Raw genomic sequence first — 19223 nt, forward strand, 5'->3', positions numbered from 1 at the left:
TGTAGCCGTCGCTGCCCCCCCGCCCCATCTGGTAGTAATGGTGGAGCTGGTGGAGGTGGTTCCTGGACCCCAGGTTTGGCATGCTCTTATAGTAAACATCATCCGCCTCCGGCCCCGGTCCGCTCCCGGTGCTGCTGGTACCGGCCTGAATCTCCCCGCTGTCGTCCATCTCGCCGTCCGCTAACCCGTTCATCTGCCCGTGACTACCGTGGCCGTCCGGTAGATCCGTTAACACGGGCATGGAGGTGTACAGAGAGTTTCTGTGATTGGGTGACTGCGGTGTCTCGTCCGTCTGCTCGTTGGTCAGGAGGGGGAAGAAGCTCTCGCTGGTCTCCTGGGGGATGCGCCGGGGGTGGGAGAAGTTATGGGGGGGGCGGGGGAGGAGGGTGAGGGTGGGGGAGGCTGTCCGGGGGAGGCAGAGGGCGGGGCGGGAGGAGGGGGGGCGTTCGACTCCTCCCTTATAATCTCCAATCCCAAATTCTCATCCAATGGGAAGGCAGCGTTGGGGTTATCCAGCACCATGTGACTAACGTCGACGCCGTCGTTACTCAAGTCGTAGTCACGGTTACTCCCGCCGCCGACTACGCCACCAATTCCGATTCCGTTACTGCCGTTACCGACCAGGACGCCCGCGTTGCCGGTGCCATTACCGACGTTGACCATCTTGTTCATCAGGTTGTGGTTGCGTTCGGTGGTCGCCGAGCGTTGGTGGTTGTTCAAGTAGGAAGGGGCGTAGTTGGACGTTAACTCTCTGAGGATCTGCTTTTCTAACGTCGTCGTCGTCTCCTTGTGGTTGCCGTAGGTACTGTAACCGCCGACGCCGCCGCCTCGTTCCAGAATCTGGACGCCGTCGCCGAGGTAGTCGCCGCTCGCCGCGCTGTAGTTGTTGCCGTGGTTACCGTTGAGAGGGAGCGTATCCATGACGCCGGTGTCTCGCGCGTTGTTTAGGATTCCCTCTGTGGAAAACGGTAAACAAACGCAATTATTAGAAGAAACAAAGTTAAGCAATAAAACGCTAAATAGTTTAAATTGTCTATTGTTCGGTATTGTTCGGTATAGTAAATATTGTTCGGTATAGTAAATATTGTTCGGTATTGTTCGGTATAGTAAATATTGTTCGGTATTGTTCGGTATAGTAAATATTGTTCGGTATTGTTCGGTATAGTAAATATTGTTCGGTGTAGTAAATATTGTTCGGTATAGTAAATATTGTTCGGTATAGTAAATATTGTTCGGTATAGTAAATATTGTTCGGTATAGTAAATATTGTTCGGTATAGTAAATATTGTTCTCTATAGTAAATATTGTTCGGTGTAGTAAATATTGTTCGGTATTGTTCGGTATAGTAAATATTGTTCGGTATAGTAAATATTGTTCGGTATAGTAAATATTGTTCGGTATAGTAAATATTGTTCTGTATAGTAAATATTGTTCGGTATAGTAAATATTGTTCGGTATAGTAAATATTGTTCTGTATAGCAAATATTGTTCTGTATAGTAAATATTGTTCGGTATAGTAAATATTGTTCGGTGTAGTAAATATTGTTCTGTATAGTAGTAAATATTGTTCGGTGTAGTAAATATTGTTCGGTATAGTAAATATTGTTCGGTATAGTAAATATTGTTCGGTATAGTAAATATTGTTTGGTGTAGTAAATATTGTTCGGTATAGTAAATATTGTTCGGTATAGTAAATATTGTTCGGTATAGTAAATATTGTTCGGTATAGTAAATATTGTTCGGTGTAGTAAATATTGTTCGGTATAGTAAATATTGTTCGGTATAGTAAATATTGTTCGGTATTGTTCGGTATAGTAAATATTGTTCGGTGTAGTAAATATTGTTCGGTATAGTAAATATTGTTCGGTATAGTAAATATTGTTCGGTGTAGTAAATATTGTTCTGTATAGTAGTAAATATTGTTCGGTGTAGTAAATATTGTTCGGTATAGTAAATATTGTTCGGTGTAGTAAATATTGTTCGGTATAGTAAATATTGTTCTGTATAGTAAATATTGTTCTGTATAGTAAATATTGTTCGGTATAGTAAATATTGTTCGGTATAGTAAATATTGTTCGGTATAGTAAATATTGTTCGGTATAGTAAATATTGTTCGGTGTAGTAAATATTGTTCGGTGTAGTAAATATTGTTCGGTATAGTAAATATTGTTCGGTATAGTAAATATTGTTCGGTATTGTTCGGTGTAGTAAATATTGTTCGGTATAGTAAATATTGTTCGGTATAGTAAATATTGTTCGGTATTGTTCGGTGTAGTAAATATTGTTCGGTATAGTAAATATTGTTCGGTGTAGTAAATATTGTTCGGTGTAGTAAATATTGTTCGGTATAGTAAATATTGTTTGGTGTAGTAAATATTGTTCGGTATAGTAAATATTGTTCGGTATAGTAAATATTGTTCGGTGTAGTAAATATTGTTCGGTATTGTTCGGTATAGTAAATATTGTTTGGTATAGTAAATATTGTTCGGTGTGGTAAATATTGTTCGGTATTGTTCGGTATAGTAAATATTGTTCGGTATAGTAAATATTGTTCGGTATAGTAAATATTGTACGGTATGGTAAATATTGTTCGGTATAGTAAATATTGTTCGGTGTAGTAAATATTGTTCGGTATAGTAAATATTGTTCGGTATAGTAAATATTGTTCGGTATAGTAAATATTGTTTGGTGTAGTAAATATTGTTCGGTATAGTAAATATTGTTCGGTATAGTAAATATTGTTCGGAGTAGTAAATATTGTTCGGTATAGTAAATATTGTTCGGTATAGTAAATATTGTTCGGTATAGTAAATATTGTTCGGTGTAGTAAATATTGTTCGGTATAGTAAATATTGTTCGGTATAGTAAATATTGTTCGGTATAGTAAATATTGTTCGGTATAGTAAATATTGTTCGGTATAGTAAATATTGTTCGGTATAGTAAATATTGTTCGGTATAATAAATATTGTTCGGTATAGTAAATATTGTTCGGTGTAGTAAATATTGTTTGGTATAGTAAATATTGTTCGGTGTAGTAAATATTGTTCGGTATAGTAAATATTGTTCGGTGTAGTAAATATTGTTCGGTGTAGTAAATATTGTTCGGTATTGTTCGGTATAGTAAATATTGTTTGGTATAGTAAATATTGTTCGGTATAGTAAATATTGTTCGGTATAGTAAATATTGTTCGGTGTAGTAAATATTGTTCGGTATAGTAAATATTGTTTGGTATAGTAAATATTGTTCGGTGTGGTAAATATTGTTCGGTATTGTTCGGTATAGTAAATATTGTTCGGTATAGTAAATATTGTTCGGTATAGTAAATATTGTTCGGTATAGTAAATATTGTTCGGTATAGTAAATATTGTACGGTATGGTAAATATTGTTCGGTATAGTAAATATTGTTCGGTGTAGTAAATATTGTTCGGTATAGTAAATATTGTTCGGTATAGTAAATATTGTTCGGTATAGTAAATATTGTTCGGTATAGTAAATATTGTACGGTATGGTAAATATTGTTCGGTATAGTAAATATTGTTCGGTGTAGTAAATATTGTTCGGTGTAGTAAATATTGTTCGGTATTGTTCGGTATAGTAAATATTGTTCGGTATAGTAAATATTGTTCGGTGTAGTAAATATTGTTCGGTATTGTTCGGTATAGTAAATATTGTTCGGTATAGTAAATATTGTTCGGTATAGTAAATATTGTTCGGTGTAGTAAATATTGTTCGGTATAGTAAATATTGTTCGGTATAGTAAATATTGTTCGGTATAGTAAATATTGTTCGGTATAGTAAATATTGTTCTGTATAGTAAATATTGTTCTGTATAGTAAATATTGTTCGGTATAGTAAATATTGTTCGGTATAGTAAATATTGTTCTGTATAGTAAATATTGTTCTGTATAGTAAATATTGTTCGGTATAGTAAATATTGTTCGGTATAGTAAATATTGTTCGGTGTAGTAAATATTGTTCTGTATAGTAGTAAATATTGTTCGGTGTAGTAAATATTGTTCGGTATAGTAAATATTGTTCGGTGTAGTAAATATTGTTCGGTATAGTAAATATTGTTCTGTATAGTAAATATTGTTCTGTATAGTAAATATTGTTCGGTATAGTAAATATTGTTCGGTATAGTAAATATTGTTCGGTATAGTAAATATTGTTCGGTATAGTAAATATTGTTCGGTGTAGTAAATATTGTTCGGTGTAGTAAATATTGTTCGGTATAGTAAATATTGTTCGGTATAGTAAATATTGTTCGGTATTGTTCGGTGTAGTAAATATTGTTCGGTATAGTAAATATTGTTCGGTATAGTAAATATTGTTCGGTATTGTTCGGTGTAGTAAATATTGTTCGGTATAGTAAATATTGTTCGGTATAGTAAATATTGTTCGGTGTAGTAAATATTGTTCGGTGTAGTAAATATTGTTCGGTATAGTAAATATTGTTTGGTGTAGTAAATATTGTTCGGTATAGTAAATATTGTTCGGTATAGTAAATATTGTTCGGTGTAGTAAATATTGTTCGGTATTGTTCGGTATAGTAAATATTGTTTGGTATAGTAAATATTGTTCGGTGTGGTAAATATTGTTCGGTATTGTTCGGTATAGTAAATATTGTTCGGTATAGTAAATATTGTTCGGTATAGTAAATATTGTTCGGTGTAGTAAATATTGTTCGGTATAGTAAATATTGTTCGGTATAGTAAATATTGTTCGGTATAGTAAATATTGTTCGGTGTAGTAAATATTGTTCGGTATAGTAAATATTGTTCGGTATAGTAAATATTGTTCGGTGTAGTAAATATTGTTCGGTATAGTAAATATTGTTCGGTATAGTAAATATTGTTCGGTATAGTAAATATTGTTCGGTATAGTAAATATTGTTCGGTGTAGTAAATATTGTTCGGTATAGTAAATATTGTTCGGTATAGTAAATATTGTTCGGTATAGTAAATATTGTTCGGTATAGTAAATATTGTTCGGTATAGTAAATATTGTTCGGTATAGTAAATATTGTTCGGTATAATAAATATTGTTCGGTATAGTAAATATTGTTCGGTGTAGTAAATATTGTTTGGTATAGTAAATATTGTTCGGTGTAGTAAATATTGTTCGGTATAGTAAATATTGTTCGGTGTAGTAAATATTGTTCGGTGTAGTAAATATTGTTCGGTATTGTTCGGTATAGTAAATATTGTTTGGTATAGTAAATATTGTTCGGTATAGTAAATATTGTTCGGTATAGTAAATATTGTTCGGTGTAGTAAATATTGTTCGGTATAGTAAATATTGTTTGGTATAGTAAATATTGTTCGGTGTGGTAAATATTGTTCGGTATTGTTCGGTATAGTAAATATTGTTCGGTATAGTAAATATTGTTCGGTATAGTAGTAAATATTGTTCGGTATAGTAAATATTGTACGGTATGGTAAATATTGTTCGGTATAGTAAATATTGTTCGGTGTAGTAAATATTGTTCGGTATAGTAAATATTGTTCGGTATAGTAAATATTGTTCGGTATAGTAAATATTGTTCGGTGTAGTAAATATTGTTCGGTATTGTTCGGTATAGTAAATATTGTTCGGTATAGTAAATATTGTTCGGTGTAGTAAATATTGTTCGGTATTGTTCGGTATAGTAAATATTGTTCGGTATAGTAAATATTGTTCGGTATAGTAAATATTGTTCGGTGTAGTAAATATTGTTCGGTATAGTAAATATTGTTCGGTGTAGTAAATATTGTTCGGTATAGTAAATATTGTTCGGTATAGTAAATATTGTTCGGTATAGTAAATATTGTTCGGTATAGTAAATATTGTTCGGTGTAGTAAATATTGTTCGGTATAGTAAATATTGTTCGGTATAGTAAATATTGTTCGGTATAGTAAATATTGTTCGGTATAATAAATATTGTTTGGTATAGTAAATATTGTTCGGTGTAGTAAATATTGTTTGGTATAGTAAATATTGTTCGGTGTAGTAAATATTGTTCGGTATAGTAAATATTGTTCGGTGTAGTAAATATTGTTCGGTGTAGTAAATATTGTTCGGTATTGTTCGGTATAGTAAATATTGTTTGGTATAGTAAATATTGTTCGGTATAGTAAATATTGTTCGGTATAGTAAATATTGTTCGGTATAGTAAATATTGTTCGGTATTGTTCGGTATAGGAAATATTGTTTGGTATAGTAAATATTGTTCTGTATAGTAAATATTGTTTGGTGTAGTAAATATTGTTCGGTACAGTAAATATTGTTTGGTATAGTAAATATTGTTCTGTATAGTAAATATTGTTCGGTGTAGTAAATATTGTTCGGTATAGTAAATATTGTTTGGTATAGTAAATATTGTTCGGTGTAGTAAATATTGTTCGGTATAGTAAATATTGTTCGGTATAGTAAATATTGTTCGGTATAGTAAATATTGTTCGGTGTAGTAAATATTGTTCGGTATTGTTCGGTATAGTAAATATTGTTCGGCATAGTAAATATTGTTCGGTGTAGTAAATATTGTTCGGTATTGTTCGGTATAGTAAATATTGTTCGGTATAGTAAATATTGTTCGGTATAGTAAATATTGTTCGGTGTAGTAAATATTGTTCGGTATAGTAAATATTGTTCGGTATAGTAAATATTGTTCGGTATAGTAAATATTGTTCGGTATAATAAATATTGTTCGGTATAGTAAATATTGTTCGGTGTAGTAAATATTGTTTGGTATAGTACATATTGTTCGGTGTAGTAAATATTGTTCGGTATAGTAAATATTGTTCGGTGTAGTAAATATTGTTCGGTGTAGTAAATATTGTTCGGTATTGTTCGGTATAGTAAATATTGTTTGGTATAGTAAATATTGTTCGGTATAGTAAATATTGTTCGGTATAGTAAATATTGTTCGGTATAGTAAATATTGTTCGGTATTGTTCGGTATAGTAAATATTGTTTGGTATAGTAAATATTGTTCTGTATAGTAAATATTGTTCGGTGTAGTAAATATTGTTCGGTATAGTAAATATTGTTTGGTATAGTAAATATTGTTCGGTGTAGTAAATATTGTTCGGTATAGTAAATATTGTTCGGTATAGTAAATATTATTCGGTATAGTAAATATTGTTCGGTGTAGTAAATAGCTAGGTATTTGTAAGCGTATTTGACATCCATAGTGGTAGGTTGATATCAGATGTTCGGTGTAGTAAAGGTGATTACTTGTGTCTCTGTAGGGGGCTATTGGACAGCGTGAGAGAGAAACAGAGAGAAACACAAAACCGTGAGTAAAGACAGACACAGATAGATACAAAAACAGTGTGTATGGAGAAAGGACTAAACACACAAGGAATGGTATCGTGTTTAGTAGTAGGCCTCGTCTTCAGCACCCAGTCTACTGTGTTTGGTTACAAACTGAACGGTTCACATGGTCTGTCTTCAGGATCAATCCAACTTCTCCCACAGTACAACACTGTCACATACTAACAACACAAATGAACAGAACCCACGTAAAACGCTGAAAACAGATGATGCAATACAGCAAGCGCAAAAACCTTTACCAGACGAAAAGCATAACACAACAACACAAAACACACAGAGCATTCGTAGAGCATTCGTAGAGCATTCATAGAGCATTCATAGAGCACTCATAGAGCACTCATAGAGCACTCATAGAGCACTCATAGAGCACTCATAGAGCATTCATAGAGCGCTCATATAGCATTCATAGAGCACTCATAGAGCATTCATAGAGCATTCATAGAGCACTCATAGAGCATTCATAGAGCACTCATAGAGCGCTCATATAGCATTCATAGAGTGCTCATATAGCATTCATAGAGCTCTCATAGAGCATTCATAGAGCACTCATTGAGCATTCATAGAGCATTCATAGAGCACTCATATAGCATTCATAGAGCACTCATAAAGCATTCATAGAGCATTCATAAAGTATTCATAGAGCACTCATAGAGCATTCATAGAGCATTCAAAGAGCACTCATAGAGCATTCATAGAGCATTCATAGAGCACTCAAAGAGCACTCATAGAGCATTCATAGAGCACTCATAAAGCATTCATAGAGCATTCATAAAGTATTCATAGAGCACTCATAGAGCACTCATAGAGCATTCATAGAGCGCTCATATAGCATTCATATAGCATTCATAGAGCATTCATAGAGCATTCATAGAGCACTCATAGAGCACTCATAGAGCATTCATAGAGCGCTCATATAGCATTCATAGAGCGCTCATATAGCCTTCATAGAGCACTCATAGAGCATTCATCGAGCACTCATTGAGCATTCATAGAGCACTCATAGAGCACCCATATAGCATTCATAAAGTATTCATAGAGCACTCATAGAGCATTCATAGAGCATTCATAGAGCACTCATAGAGCATTCATAGAGCACTCAAAGAGCACTCAAAGAGCACTCATTGAGCATTCATAGAGCATTCATAAACTACTCATAGAGCATTCATAGAGCATTCATAGCTCATAAAACAGACAGAGAATCCCACCAAACAGCACAAGCACTCATAGATCCCAGATGATTCGTTAATGTGTATGTTGAATCTGAGACTGATAACTTACACGTTTAGGTCATAAATCTAAAAGGTGAACTAAATAACTTAAGTTAAAACGTATGTGTTTTGAGACCAATGACCAATGGGACAGGCCGGTGATGTCTCACACCATGATTGGTTGGTCTCATCTGGGAGTCATTTTCACAGGCATGCAGACAGAATCATGAGCAGTGGCGGCCATTTTTAGAATCAAGGACCCATCAAAATCAATTATATATTTGTAAAAAAAAAAATGTGAAAAGTGAAATGCATTTGCACAGTCCAGGGGTCAAGGGTCAATAAGAATGTGATCATTTGCAAGTCCAGTGAAACAATAACTCCAAACAATAAAGTGCAGGAAGTGATCAAAAGTGATCAAACTTCTTCACAAAAAGAACAATCATTAAAATGAAGTGGGAAATAGGGATCATAGGTTATACATAGGAATGTGTGTGTCACACCTTGTGTGTTGTACATGCCAGCCACGTTGGGGTTGTTACAGACTGCTTGGTGGTTGGTGTCCCCCAGCAGAGAGTTATAACGATGGTTAGAACCATGGGGATGAAGGAGAGTATTAGTTAACAGATGATTAGCCATCGCTCCTAGTGGAGGCAGAGAGAGAGACAGAGAGAGAGAGAGACAGAGAGACAGAGAGAGAGAGAGAGAGACAGAGAGAGAGAGAGACAGAGAGAGAGAGAGACAGAGAGAGACAGAGAGAGAAAGAGAGGGAGAGAGAGCGACAGAGAGACAGAGAGAGAGAGAGAGAGACAGAGAGAGAGAGAGACAGAGAGACAGAGAGACAGAGACAGAGAGACAGAGAGACAGAGAGAGAGAGAGAGACAGAGAGAGACAGAGAAAGAGAGAGACAGAGAGAGAAAGAGAGGAGTGTAGTGATAGAGTGGGTGTGAGAGAGAGCATGAAAGGAAGAGACAGAGAAGACATGTAAATCAATCAGGCAAACACAGTTGAAGTGAACACCCCAGACAGACATAAGCTTGCCAGTCATTCCTGCAGCCTTTCTCTAGTGAATTGTAGAGTAACCACCCATGACTGTATGTGTTAGTCAGAGACATGGTCTTTGCATTTGTTCATGTTCAGTCCTGTGACCTTCACCAAGTTAGATCCTAGGTATTGTCTTAAACTCTTACGTTTTATTTTATTTTATTTAACTTTTATTTAACTAGGCAAGTCGGTTAAGAACAAATTATTATTTACAATGACGGCCTACCCCAGGGCCAAACCCGGACGGCGGTGGGCCAATTGTGCGCCGCTCTATGGGACTCCCAATCACGGCCGGTTGTGATACAGCCTGGATTCGAACCAGGTACTGTAGTGACGCCTCTAGCACTGAGATGCCGTTACATTACATAATGTATCTCATAAGACGTTGTTTTGAGGCCTAGCTAACACCATAATATAGTGGTCTCAAACTCATGGTTTACGGGACACATCAGGTCCGGCAAGTAGGATTGTTATGGTACATTTCCCAAGGATTTCCTGCTTATTCCCTCCCGTTACTCTGAATTTTCCAAACAGGATTTCTGGTAAAACTGTGAAATGTGGGAAAGTTACAGGATAATTTGCAACCCTACCTGCATGTCACATTATGCTGAATCACAGAGTGACTTGTAATTCCTATTGGAATCCCAGCCAGAGTTAGGAAATATCCCAATATCCTGCATTCATAATGACTGAACCCAGCCAGGGTTAGGAAATATCCCAATATCCTGCTTTCATAATGACTGAACCCAGCCAGAGTTAGGAAATATCCCAATATCCTGCTTTCATAATGACTGAATCCCAGCCAGGGTTAGGAAATATCCCAATATCCTGCTTTCATAATGACTGAACCCAGCCAGGGTTAGGAAATATCCCAATATCCTGCTTTCATAATGACTGAACCCAGCCAGGGTTAGCAAATATTCCAATATCCTGCTTTCATAATGACTGAACCCAGCCAGAGTTAGGAAATATCCCAATATCCTGCTTTCATAATGACTGAATCCCAGCCAGGGTTAGGAAATATCCCAATATCCTGCTTTCATAATGACTGAACCCAGCCAGGGTTAGGAAATATCCCAATATCCTGCTTTCATAATGACTGAACCCAGCCAGGGTTAGCAAATATTCCAATATCCTGCTTTCATAATGACTGAACCCAGCCAGAGTTAGGAAATATCCCAATATCCTGCATTCATAATGACTGTCAGGGCTGGAACACACAGTACACGGTACACAACCCACCGAACGCACTGCGAGGCGAACGCACTGCGAGGCGAACGCACTGCGAGGCGAAACGCACTGCGAGGCAAAGGCACTGCGAGGCGAAACGCACTGCGAGGCGAAACGCACTGCGAGGCGAAGGCACTGCGAGGCAAAACGCACTGCGAGGCGAAGGCACTGCGAGGCGAAACGCACTGCGAGGCGAAACGCACTGCGAGGCAAAGGCACTGCGAGGCGAAACGGACTGCGAGGCGAAACGCACTGCGAGGCGAAACGCACTGCGAGGCGAAGGCACTGCGAGGCGAAACGCACTGCGAGGCGAAGGCACTGCGAGGCGAAACGCACTGCGAGGCGAAGGCACTGCGAGGCGAAACACACTGCGAGGCGAAGGCACTGCGAGGCGGCGAACGCACTGCGAGGCGGCGAACGCACTGCGAGGCGAAACGCACTGCGAGGCGAAGGCACTGCGAGGCGAAACGCACTGCGAGGCGAAGGCACTGCGAGGCGGCGAACGCACTGCGAGGCGGCGAACGCACTGCGAGGCGGCGAACGCACTGCGAGGCGGCGAACGCACTGCGAGGAGGCGAACGCAGCGTCGCATTGGACATGAATGTCATGACGCCGTCGGTGTGTTTGAAGCCGTAACCGATTGGATTCGTTTGGAAAAATATATGTTATTTATATTTTGTTGTAGCTTAAAGATCAATCAATCAATCAATCAATCAATCAATGTACATGTAAAAACACAGATATAGATACAAAACAAATATAGAAAGACCACTGGTCAGACTGGTCAGACTGGTAAGACTGGTCAGACTGGTTGGAGAGGTCAGACTGGTCAGACTGGTCAGACTGGTTAGACAGGTCAGACTGGTTAGACTAGTCAGACTGGTCAGACTGGTCAGACTGGTCAGTCTGGTTGGAGAGGTCAGACTGGTTAGACTGGTCAGACTGGTTGGAGAGGTCAGACTGGTTAGACTGGTCAGACTGGTTAGACTGGTCAGACTGGTCAGACAGGTTAGACTGGTCAGACTGGTTAGACTGGTCAGTCTGGTCAGACTGGTTAGACTGGTCAGACTGGTTAGACTGGTCAGACTGGTTAGACTAGTAAGACTGGTCAGACAGGTCAGACTGGTTAGACAGGTCAGACTGGTCAGACTGGTCAGACTGGTTAGACAGGTCAGACTGGTTAGACTAGTCAGACTGGTCAGACTGGTCAGACTGGTTAGACAGGTCAGACTGGTCAGACAGGTCAGACTGGTTAGACAGGTCAGACTGGTCAGACTGGTTAGACAGGTCAGACTGGTTAGACTGGTCAGACTGGTTAGACAGGTCAGACTGGTCAGACTGGTCAGACTGATTAGACAGGTCAGACTGGTTAGACTAGTCAGACTGGTCAGACTGGTCAGACTGGTCAGACTGGTTAGACTGGTCAGACTGGTTAGACTGGTCAGACTGGTCAGACTGGTTAGACTGGTCAGACTGGTCAGACTGGTTGGACTGGTCAGACTGGTTAGACAGGTCAGACTGGTTAGACTGGTCAGACTGGTTAGACTGGTTAGACTGGTCAGACTAGGAGGAATAAGATGAAGAGTCATCTGTTTCAATAGGTAGCACTGGTGCTCCATTATACAGTCACATGGAATAAATAACTGGAATAACTAGCCATCTGCCCCAGTTATAGGGAATAAATAACTGGAATAACTAGCCATCTGATCCAGTCACATGGAATAAATAACTGGAATAACTAGCCATCTGCCCCAGTTATAGGGAATAAATAACTGGAATAACTAGTCATCTGCTCCAGTCACATGGAATAAATAACTGGAGTAACTAGCCATCTGCTCCAGTTAGAGGGAATAAATAACTGGAATAACTAGCCATCTGCTCCAGTTAAAGGGAATAAATAACTGGAATAACTAGACATCTGCCCCAGTTATAGGGAATAAATAACTGGAATAACTAGCCATCTGCTCCAGTCACATGGAATAAATAACTGGAATAACTAGCCATCTGCCCCAGTTATAGGGAATAAATAACTGGAATAACTAGCCATCTGCCCCAGTTATAGGGAATAAATAACTGGAATAACTAGCCATCTGCTCCAGTTATAGGGAATAAATAACTGGAATAACTAGCCATCTGCTCCAGTTAGAGGGAATAAATAACTGGAATAACTAGCCATCTGCTCCAGTTATTGGGAATAAATAACTGGAATAACTAGCCATCTGCCCCAGTTATAGGGAATAAATAACTGGAATAACTAGCCATCTGCTCCAGTCACATGGAATAAATAACTGGAATAACTAGCCATCTGCCCCAGTTATAGGGAATAAATAACTGGAATAACTAGCCATCTGCTCCAGTTACAGAGAATAAATAACTGGAATAACTAGCCATCTGCCCCAGTTATAGGGAATAAATAACTGGAATAACTAGCCATCTGCTCCAGTCACATGGAATAAATAACTGGAATAACTAGCCATCTGCCCCAGTTATAGGGAATAAATAACTGGAATAACTAGCCATCTGCTCCAGTTACAGGGAATAAATAACTGGAATAACTAGCCATCTGCTCCAGTTAAAGGGAATAAATAACTGGAATAACTAGCCATCTGCCCCAGTTATAGGGAATAAATAACTGGAATAACTAGCCATCTGCTCCAGTCACATGGAATAAATAACTGGAATAACTAGCCATCTGCCCCAGTTATAGGGAATAAATAACTGGAATAACTAGCCATCTGCTCCAGTTATAGGGAATAAATAACTGGAATTACTAGCCATCTGCTCCAGTTTAGGGAATAAATAACTGGAATAACTAGCCATCTGCTCCAGTTATAGGGCATAGTGGGCCAGTCTTAGTGCAGTGGGCCAGTCTTAGTGTAGTGGACCAGTCTTAGTGTAGTGGGCCAGTCTTAGTGCAGTGGCCAGTCTTAGTGTAGTGGACCAGTCTTAGTGTACTGGGCCAGTCTTAGTGCAGTGGCCAGTCTTAGTGCAGTGGCCAGTCTTAGTGTACTGGGCCAGTCTTAGTGCAGTAGGCCAGTCTTAGTGTAGTGGGCCAGTCTTACTGTAGTGGGCCAGTCTTCACACACTTAGTGGGCCAGTCTTAGTGTAGTGGGCCAGTCTTACTGTAGTGGGCCAGTCTTAGTGTAGTGGGCCAGTCTTACTGTAGTTGGCCAGTCTTAGTGTACTGGGCTAGTCTTAGTGCAGTGGACCAGTCTTAGTGTAGTGGGCCAGTCTTACTGTAGTGGGCCAGTCTTCACACACTTAGTGGGCCAGTCTTAGTGTAGTGGGCCAGTCTTAGTCTAGTGGACCAGTCTTAGTGTAGTGGGCCAGTCTTCACACACTTAGTGGGCCAGTCTTAGTGTAGTGGGCCAGTCTTAGTGTAGTGGGCCAGTCTTCACACACTTAGTGGGCCAGTCTTAGTGTAGTGGGCCAGTCTTAGTGTAGTGGACCAGTCTTAGTGTAGTGGGCCAGTCTTCACACACTTAGTGGGCCAGTCTTAGTGTAGTGGGCCAGTCTTAGTGTAGTGGGCCAGTCTTAGTGCAGTGGGCCAGTCTTAGTGTAGTGGGCCAGTCTTAGTGTACTGGGCCAGTCTTAGTGTACTGGGCCAGTCTTAGTGCAGTGGGCCAGTCTTAGTGCAGTGGGCCAGTCTTAGTGCAGTGGGCCAGTCTTAGTGTAGTGGGCCAGTCTTCATACACTTAGTGGGCCAGTCTTAGTGTAGTGGGCCAGTCTTAGTGTAGTGGGCCAGTCTTAGTGTAGTGGGCCAGTCTTAGTGCAGTTGGCCAGTCTTAGTGTAGTGGGCCAGTCTTAGTGTAGGGGGCCATGTCAAAGACTTCCTCTCTTCTGTCCTTCATAGAGGAAGTGACATCAGCAGTGGGCTAACGATTGCATTAACAGGAACTTATATAAACTTATATAAACTTCTCTTTACTCTGTCAGCGCATTATAAATAACAGTATTATTGTCATACTGAATAGGTAGTAGTATCCTTGGTTACCTCTGTTGAGTGTGGCTGAGCTGTTGATGTCTCCTGTCATAAAGGATGACTCCTGTTTCCTCACTGTATCGTTCCACATCCTCCTGATACGACTCTGATGGAGGGATGAATGGGGGAGCGAGGGAGGGAGGGATGAATGGGGGAGGGAGAGAAGGAAGGGGGAGGGAGGGAGGGAGGGGGAGAAGGAAGGGGGAGGGAGGGAAGAGGGGAGGAGAGGGAAGGAGAGAAGGAGGGGGGGAGGGAGGGAGGGAGAGAAGAGGGGAGGAGAGGGAAGGAGGGAAGGAAGGGGGAGGGAGGGAGGGAGGGAAGAGGGGATGAGAGGGAAGGAGGGAGAAGAGGGAAGGAGAGAAGGAAGGGGGAGGCAGGGAAGAGGGGAGGAAAGGAGAGGGAGGGAGAGAAGGAAGAGGGGAGGAGAGGAGAGGGAGGGAGAGAAGGAAGGGGGATGAAGGGAAGGAGAGAAGGAAGGGGGAAGGTAGTGAGAGAGAGACAGGGATAAAAGGTGACTTTCCAAGGTGACTTTCCAAGATAACATTCCAAGACTTCTAGAATCAGAAGTCAGAGTTAAAGCTGAATCTGATTGTACTGTAGGTTAGTCCTACAGGTGTGCTGGACCTGGTCTCACCTGGGAGTCTTCTGTGGAGTAGCGTCCAGGTGTACAGGCAGGCAAGATGACCTGCGACCCCGTGGAGTATCGCCCTGGGGTTCGAGACGTGGTGTGGTTCTTTCCAGAGGACGAGATGGAGGTCTCTACACTCTTACCACTGCAGCAGTGGGAACGCAAACACTTCCCATACTCCTTACGCACCTGGAGAGGGGAGGCAGGGACACACAGCGGTGTTATGGAGGGAAACAGGTGTGTTAGGAAGGATACAGGTGTGTTAGGAAGGATACAGGTGTGTTAGGAAGGATACAGGTGTGTTAGGAAGGATACAGGTGTGTTAGGAAGGATACAGGTGTTAGGAAGGATACAGGTGTGTTAGGAAGGATACAGGTGTGTTAGGAAGGATACAGGTGTGTTAGGAAGGATACAGCAGTGTTATGGAGGGAAACAGGTGTGTTAGGAAGGATACAGGTGTGTTAGGAAGGAAACAGGTGTGTTAGGAAGGATATAGGTATGTTAGGAAGGAAACAGGTGTGTTAGGAAGGATACATGTGTGTTAGGAAGGATACAGGTGTGTTAGGAAGGATACAGCAGTGTTATGGAGGGAAACAGGTGTGTTAGGAAGGATACAGGTGTGTTAGGAAGGAAACAGGTGTGTTAGGAAGGATATAGGTATGTTAGGAAGGAAACAGGTGTGTTAGGAAGGATACATGTGTGTTAGGAAGGATACAGGTATGTTAGGAAGGAAACAGGTGTGTTAGGAAGGATACAGGTGTGTTAGGAAGGATACAGGTGTGTTAGGAAGGATACAGGTATGTTAGGAAAGATACAAGTGTGTTAGGAAGGATACAGGTGTGTTAGGAAGGATACAGGTGTGTTAGGAAGGATACAAGTGTGTTAGGAAGGATACAAGTGTGTTAGGAAGATGTAGACTTGGACTGCTGTGTGTGTGTGTGGTGGATTGTGTGTGTGTGTGTGTGTGAACATTGCCTCTAGGGTCTCTAGGGAGATTGAGAGGGCTTTGCCAAGGAAAACCTCAACATTGTATGAGTCTTCCCCTAGATAGCTGATCTCATGACCCGACACACACACACACACACACACACACACACACACACACACACACACACACACACACACACACACACACACACACACACACACACACACACACACACACACACACACACACACACACACACACAGACACCCTGTGGACCTAGAACAATAGCGTGTCTGTGGGTGAAAAGCCAGACAGAGTATTAACAGGTTGATTCATCTCACATCATCTGTTCTGTCAACAGTGAAGCGTGTGGGAGGTGTTTAGGCATTTCACATTTTACTATTTCTGATGTGTTAGCCTGCCTATATTAATGTAGGCGTTGAGAACCATCTAATCCCCCTAACCCACTATGGTCTGTCCTCCATCCCACTCCTCCTCCTCTAGCTATCAACCATCTAACCCCCCCAACCCACTATGGTCTGTCCTCCATCCCACTCCTCCTCCTCTAGCTATCAACCATCTAACCCCCCCCCCCCAACCCACTATGGTCTGTCCTCCATCCCACTATTCCTCCTCTAGCTATCAACCATCTAACCCCCCCCCTACCCACTATGGTCCATCCTCCATCCCACTCTTCCTCCTCTAGCTATCAACCATCTAACCCCCCCCCCCCCCCAACCCACTATGGTCTGTCCTCCATCCCACTCCTCCTCCTCTAGCTATCAACCATCTAACCCCCCCCCCCCAACCCACTATGGTCTGTCCTCTATCCCACTCTTCCTCCTCTAGCTATCAACCATCTAACCCCCTACCCCCCCCCCCCCCCCCAACCCACTATGGTCTGTCCTCCATCCCACTCTTCCTCCTCTGGCTATCAACCATCTAACCCCATACCCCCCCTAACCCACTATAGTCTGTCCTCCATCCCACTCTTCCTCCTCTAGCTATCAACCATCTAACCCCCCCCCCAACCCACTATAGTCTGTCCTCCATCCCACTCTTCCTCCTCTAGCTATCAACCATCTAACCCCCCCCCCCCCCCCAACCCACTATGGTCTGTCCTCCATCCCACTCCTCCTCCTCTAGCTTTCAACCATCTAACCCCCCCCCCCCAACCCACTATGGTCTGTCCTCCATCCCACTCCTCCTCCTCTAGCTATCAACCAACTAACCACTCCCCCCCCCAACCCACTATGGTCTGTCCTCCATCCCACTCTTCCTCCTCTATCTTTCAACCATCTACCCCCCCCGCCCCAACCCACTATGGTCTGTCCTCCATCCCACTCTTCCCCCTCTAGCTATCAACCATCTAACCCCCCCCCAACCCACTATGGTCTGTCCTCCATCCCACTCTTCCTCCTCTAGCTTTCAACCATCTACCCCCCCGCCCCAACCCACTATGGTCTGTCCTACATCCCACTCTTCCTCCTCTAGCTATCAACCATCTAACCCCCCCCCTAACCCACTATAGTCTGTCCTCCATCCCACTCTTCCTCCTCTAGCTTTCAACCATCTACCCCCCCGCCCCAACCCACTATGGTCTGTCCTACATCCCACTATTCCTCCTCTAGCTATCAACCATCTAACCCCCCGCCTACCCACTATGGTCCATCCTCCATCCCACTCTTCCTCCTCTAGCTATCAACCATCTAACCCCCCCCCCCCCCAACCCACTATGGTCTGTCCTCCATCCCACTCCTCCTCCTCTAGCTATCAACCATCTAACCCCCCCCCCCCCAACCCACTATGGTCTGTCCTCTATCCCACTCTTCCTCCTCTAGCTATCAACCATCTAACCCCCTACCCCCCCCCCCCCCCAACCCACTATGGTCTGTCCTCCATCCCACTCTTCCTCCTCTGGCTATCAACCATCTAACCCCATACCCCACCTAACCCACTATAGTCTGTCCTCCATCCCACTCTTCCTCCTCTAGCTATCAACCATCTAACCCCCCCCCCAACCCACTATAGTCTGTCCTCCATCCCACTCTTCCTCCTCTAGCTATCAACCATCTAACCCCCCCCCCCCCCCCCCCAACCCACTATGGTCTGTCCTCCATCCCACTCCTCCTCCTCTAGCTTTCAACCATCTAACCCCCCCCCCAACCCACTATGGTCTGTCCTCCATCCCACTCCTCCTCCTCTAGCTATCAACCAACTAACCACTCCCCCCCCCAACCCACTATGGTCTGTCCTCCATCCCACTCTTCCTCCTCTATCTTTCAACCATCTACCCCCCCCGCCCCAACCCACTATGGTCTGTCCTCCATCCCACTCTTCCCCCTCTAGCTATCAACCATCTAACCCCCCCCCAACCCACTATGGTCTGTCCTCCATCCCACTCTTCCTCCTCTAGCTTTCAACCATCTACCCCCCCGCCCCAACCCACTATGGTCTGTCCTACATCCCACTCTTCCTCCTCTAGCTATCAACCATCTAACCCCCCCCCTAACCCACTATAGTCTGTCCTCCATCCCACTCTTCCTCCTCTAGCTTTCAACCATCTACCCCCCCGCCCCAACCCACTATGGTCTGTCCTCCATCCCACTCTTCCTCCTCTAGCTATCAACCATCTAACCCCCCCCCCCCCAACCCACTATGGTCTGTCCTCCATCCCACTCTTCCTCCTCTAGCTATCAACCATCTAACCACTCCCCCCCCCAACCCACTATGGTCCGTCCTCCATCCCACTCTTCCTCCTCTAGCTATCAACCATCTAACCCCCCCCGCCAACCCACTATGGTCTGTCCTCCATCCCACTCTTCCTCCTCTAGCTATCAACCATCTAACCCCCCCCGCCAACCCACTATGGTCTGTCCTCCATC

General features: G+C 42.4%; 1 protein-coding gene across 1 annotated transcript in view; it reads right to left on the reverse strand.

Annotated features, from left to right (window-relative positions):
* Nucleotides 1-273: 273 nt before the first annotated feature.
* LOC118947552 (adhesion G protein-coupled receptor L3-like) overlaps nucleotides 274-19223 on the reverse strand; it is a gene marked incomplete at its 5' end in the record, with an annotated part of 51746 nt that continues 32796 nt past the window's right edge. The window contains 5 exon segments of the mRNA XM_036972436.1: nucleotides 274-956; nucleotides 7220-7237; nucleotides 9030-9170; nucleotides 14795-14888; nucleotides 15417-15599. Of these exon segments, the coding sequence (XP_036828331.1) occupies nucleotides 304-956; nucleotides 7220-7237; nucleotides 9030-9170; nucleotides 14795-14888; nucleotides 15417-15599 (1089 nt within the window).

The sequence above is a fragment of the Oncorhynchus mykiss genome, unplaced genomic scaffold (assembly GCF_013265735.2).
Source record: "Oncorhynchus mykiss isolate Arlee unplaced genomic scaffold, USDA_OmykA_1.1 un_scaffold_161, whole genome shotgun sequence".
Taxonomy (NCBI): domain Eukaryota; kingdom Metazoa; phylum Chordata; class Actinopteri; order Salmoniformes; family Salmonidae; genus Oncorhynchus; species Oncorhynchus mykiss.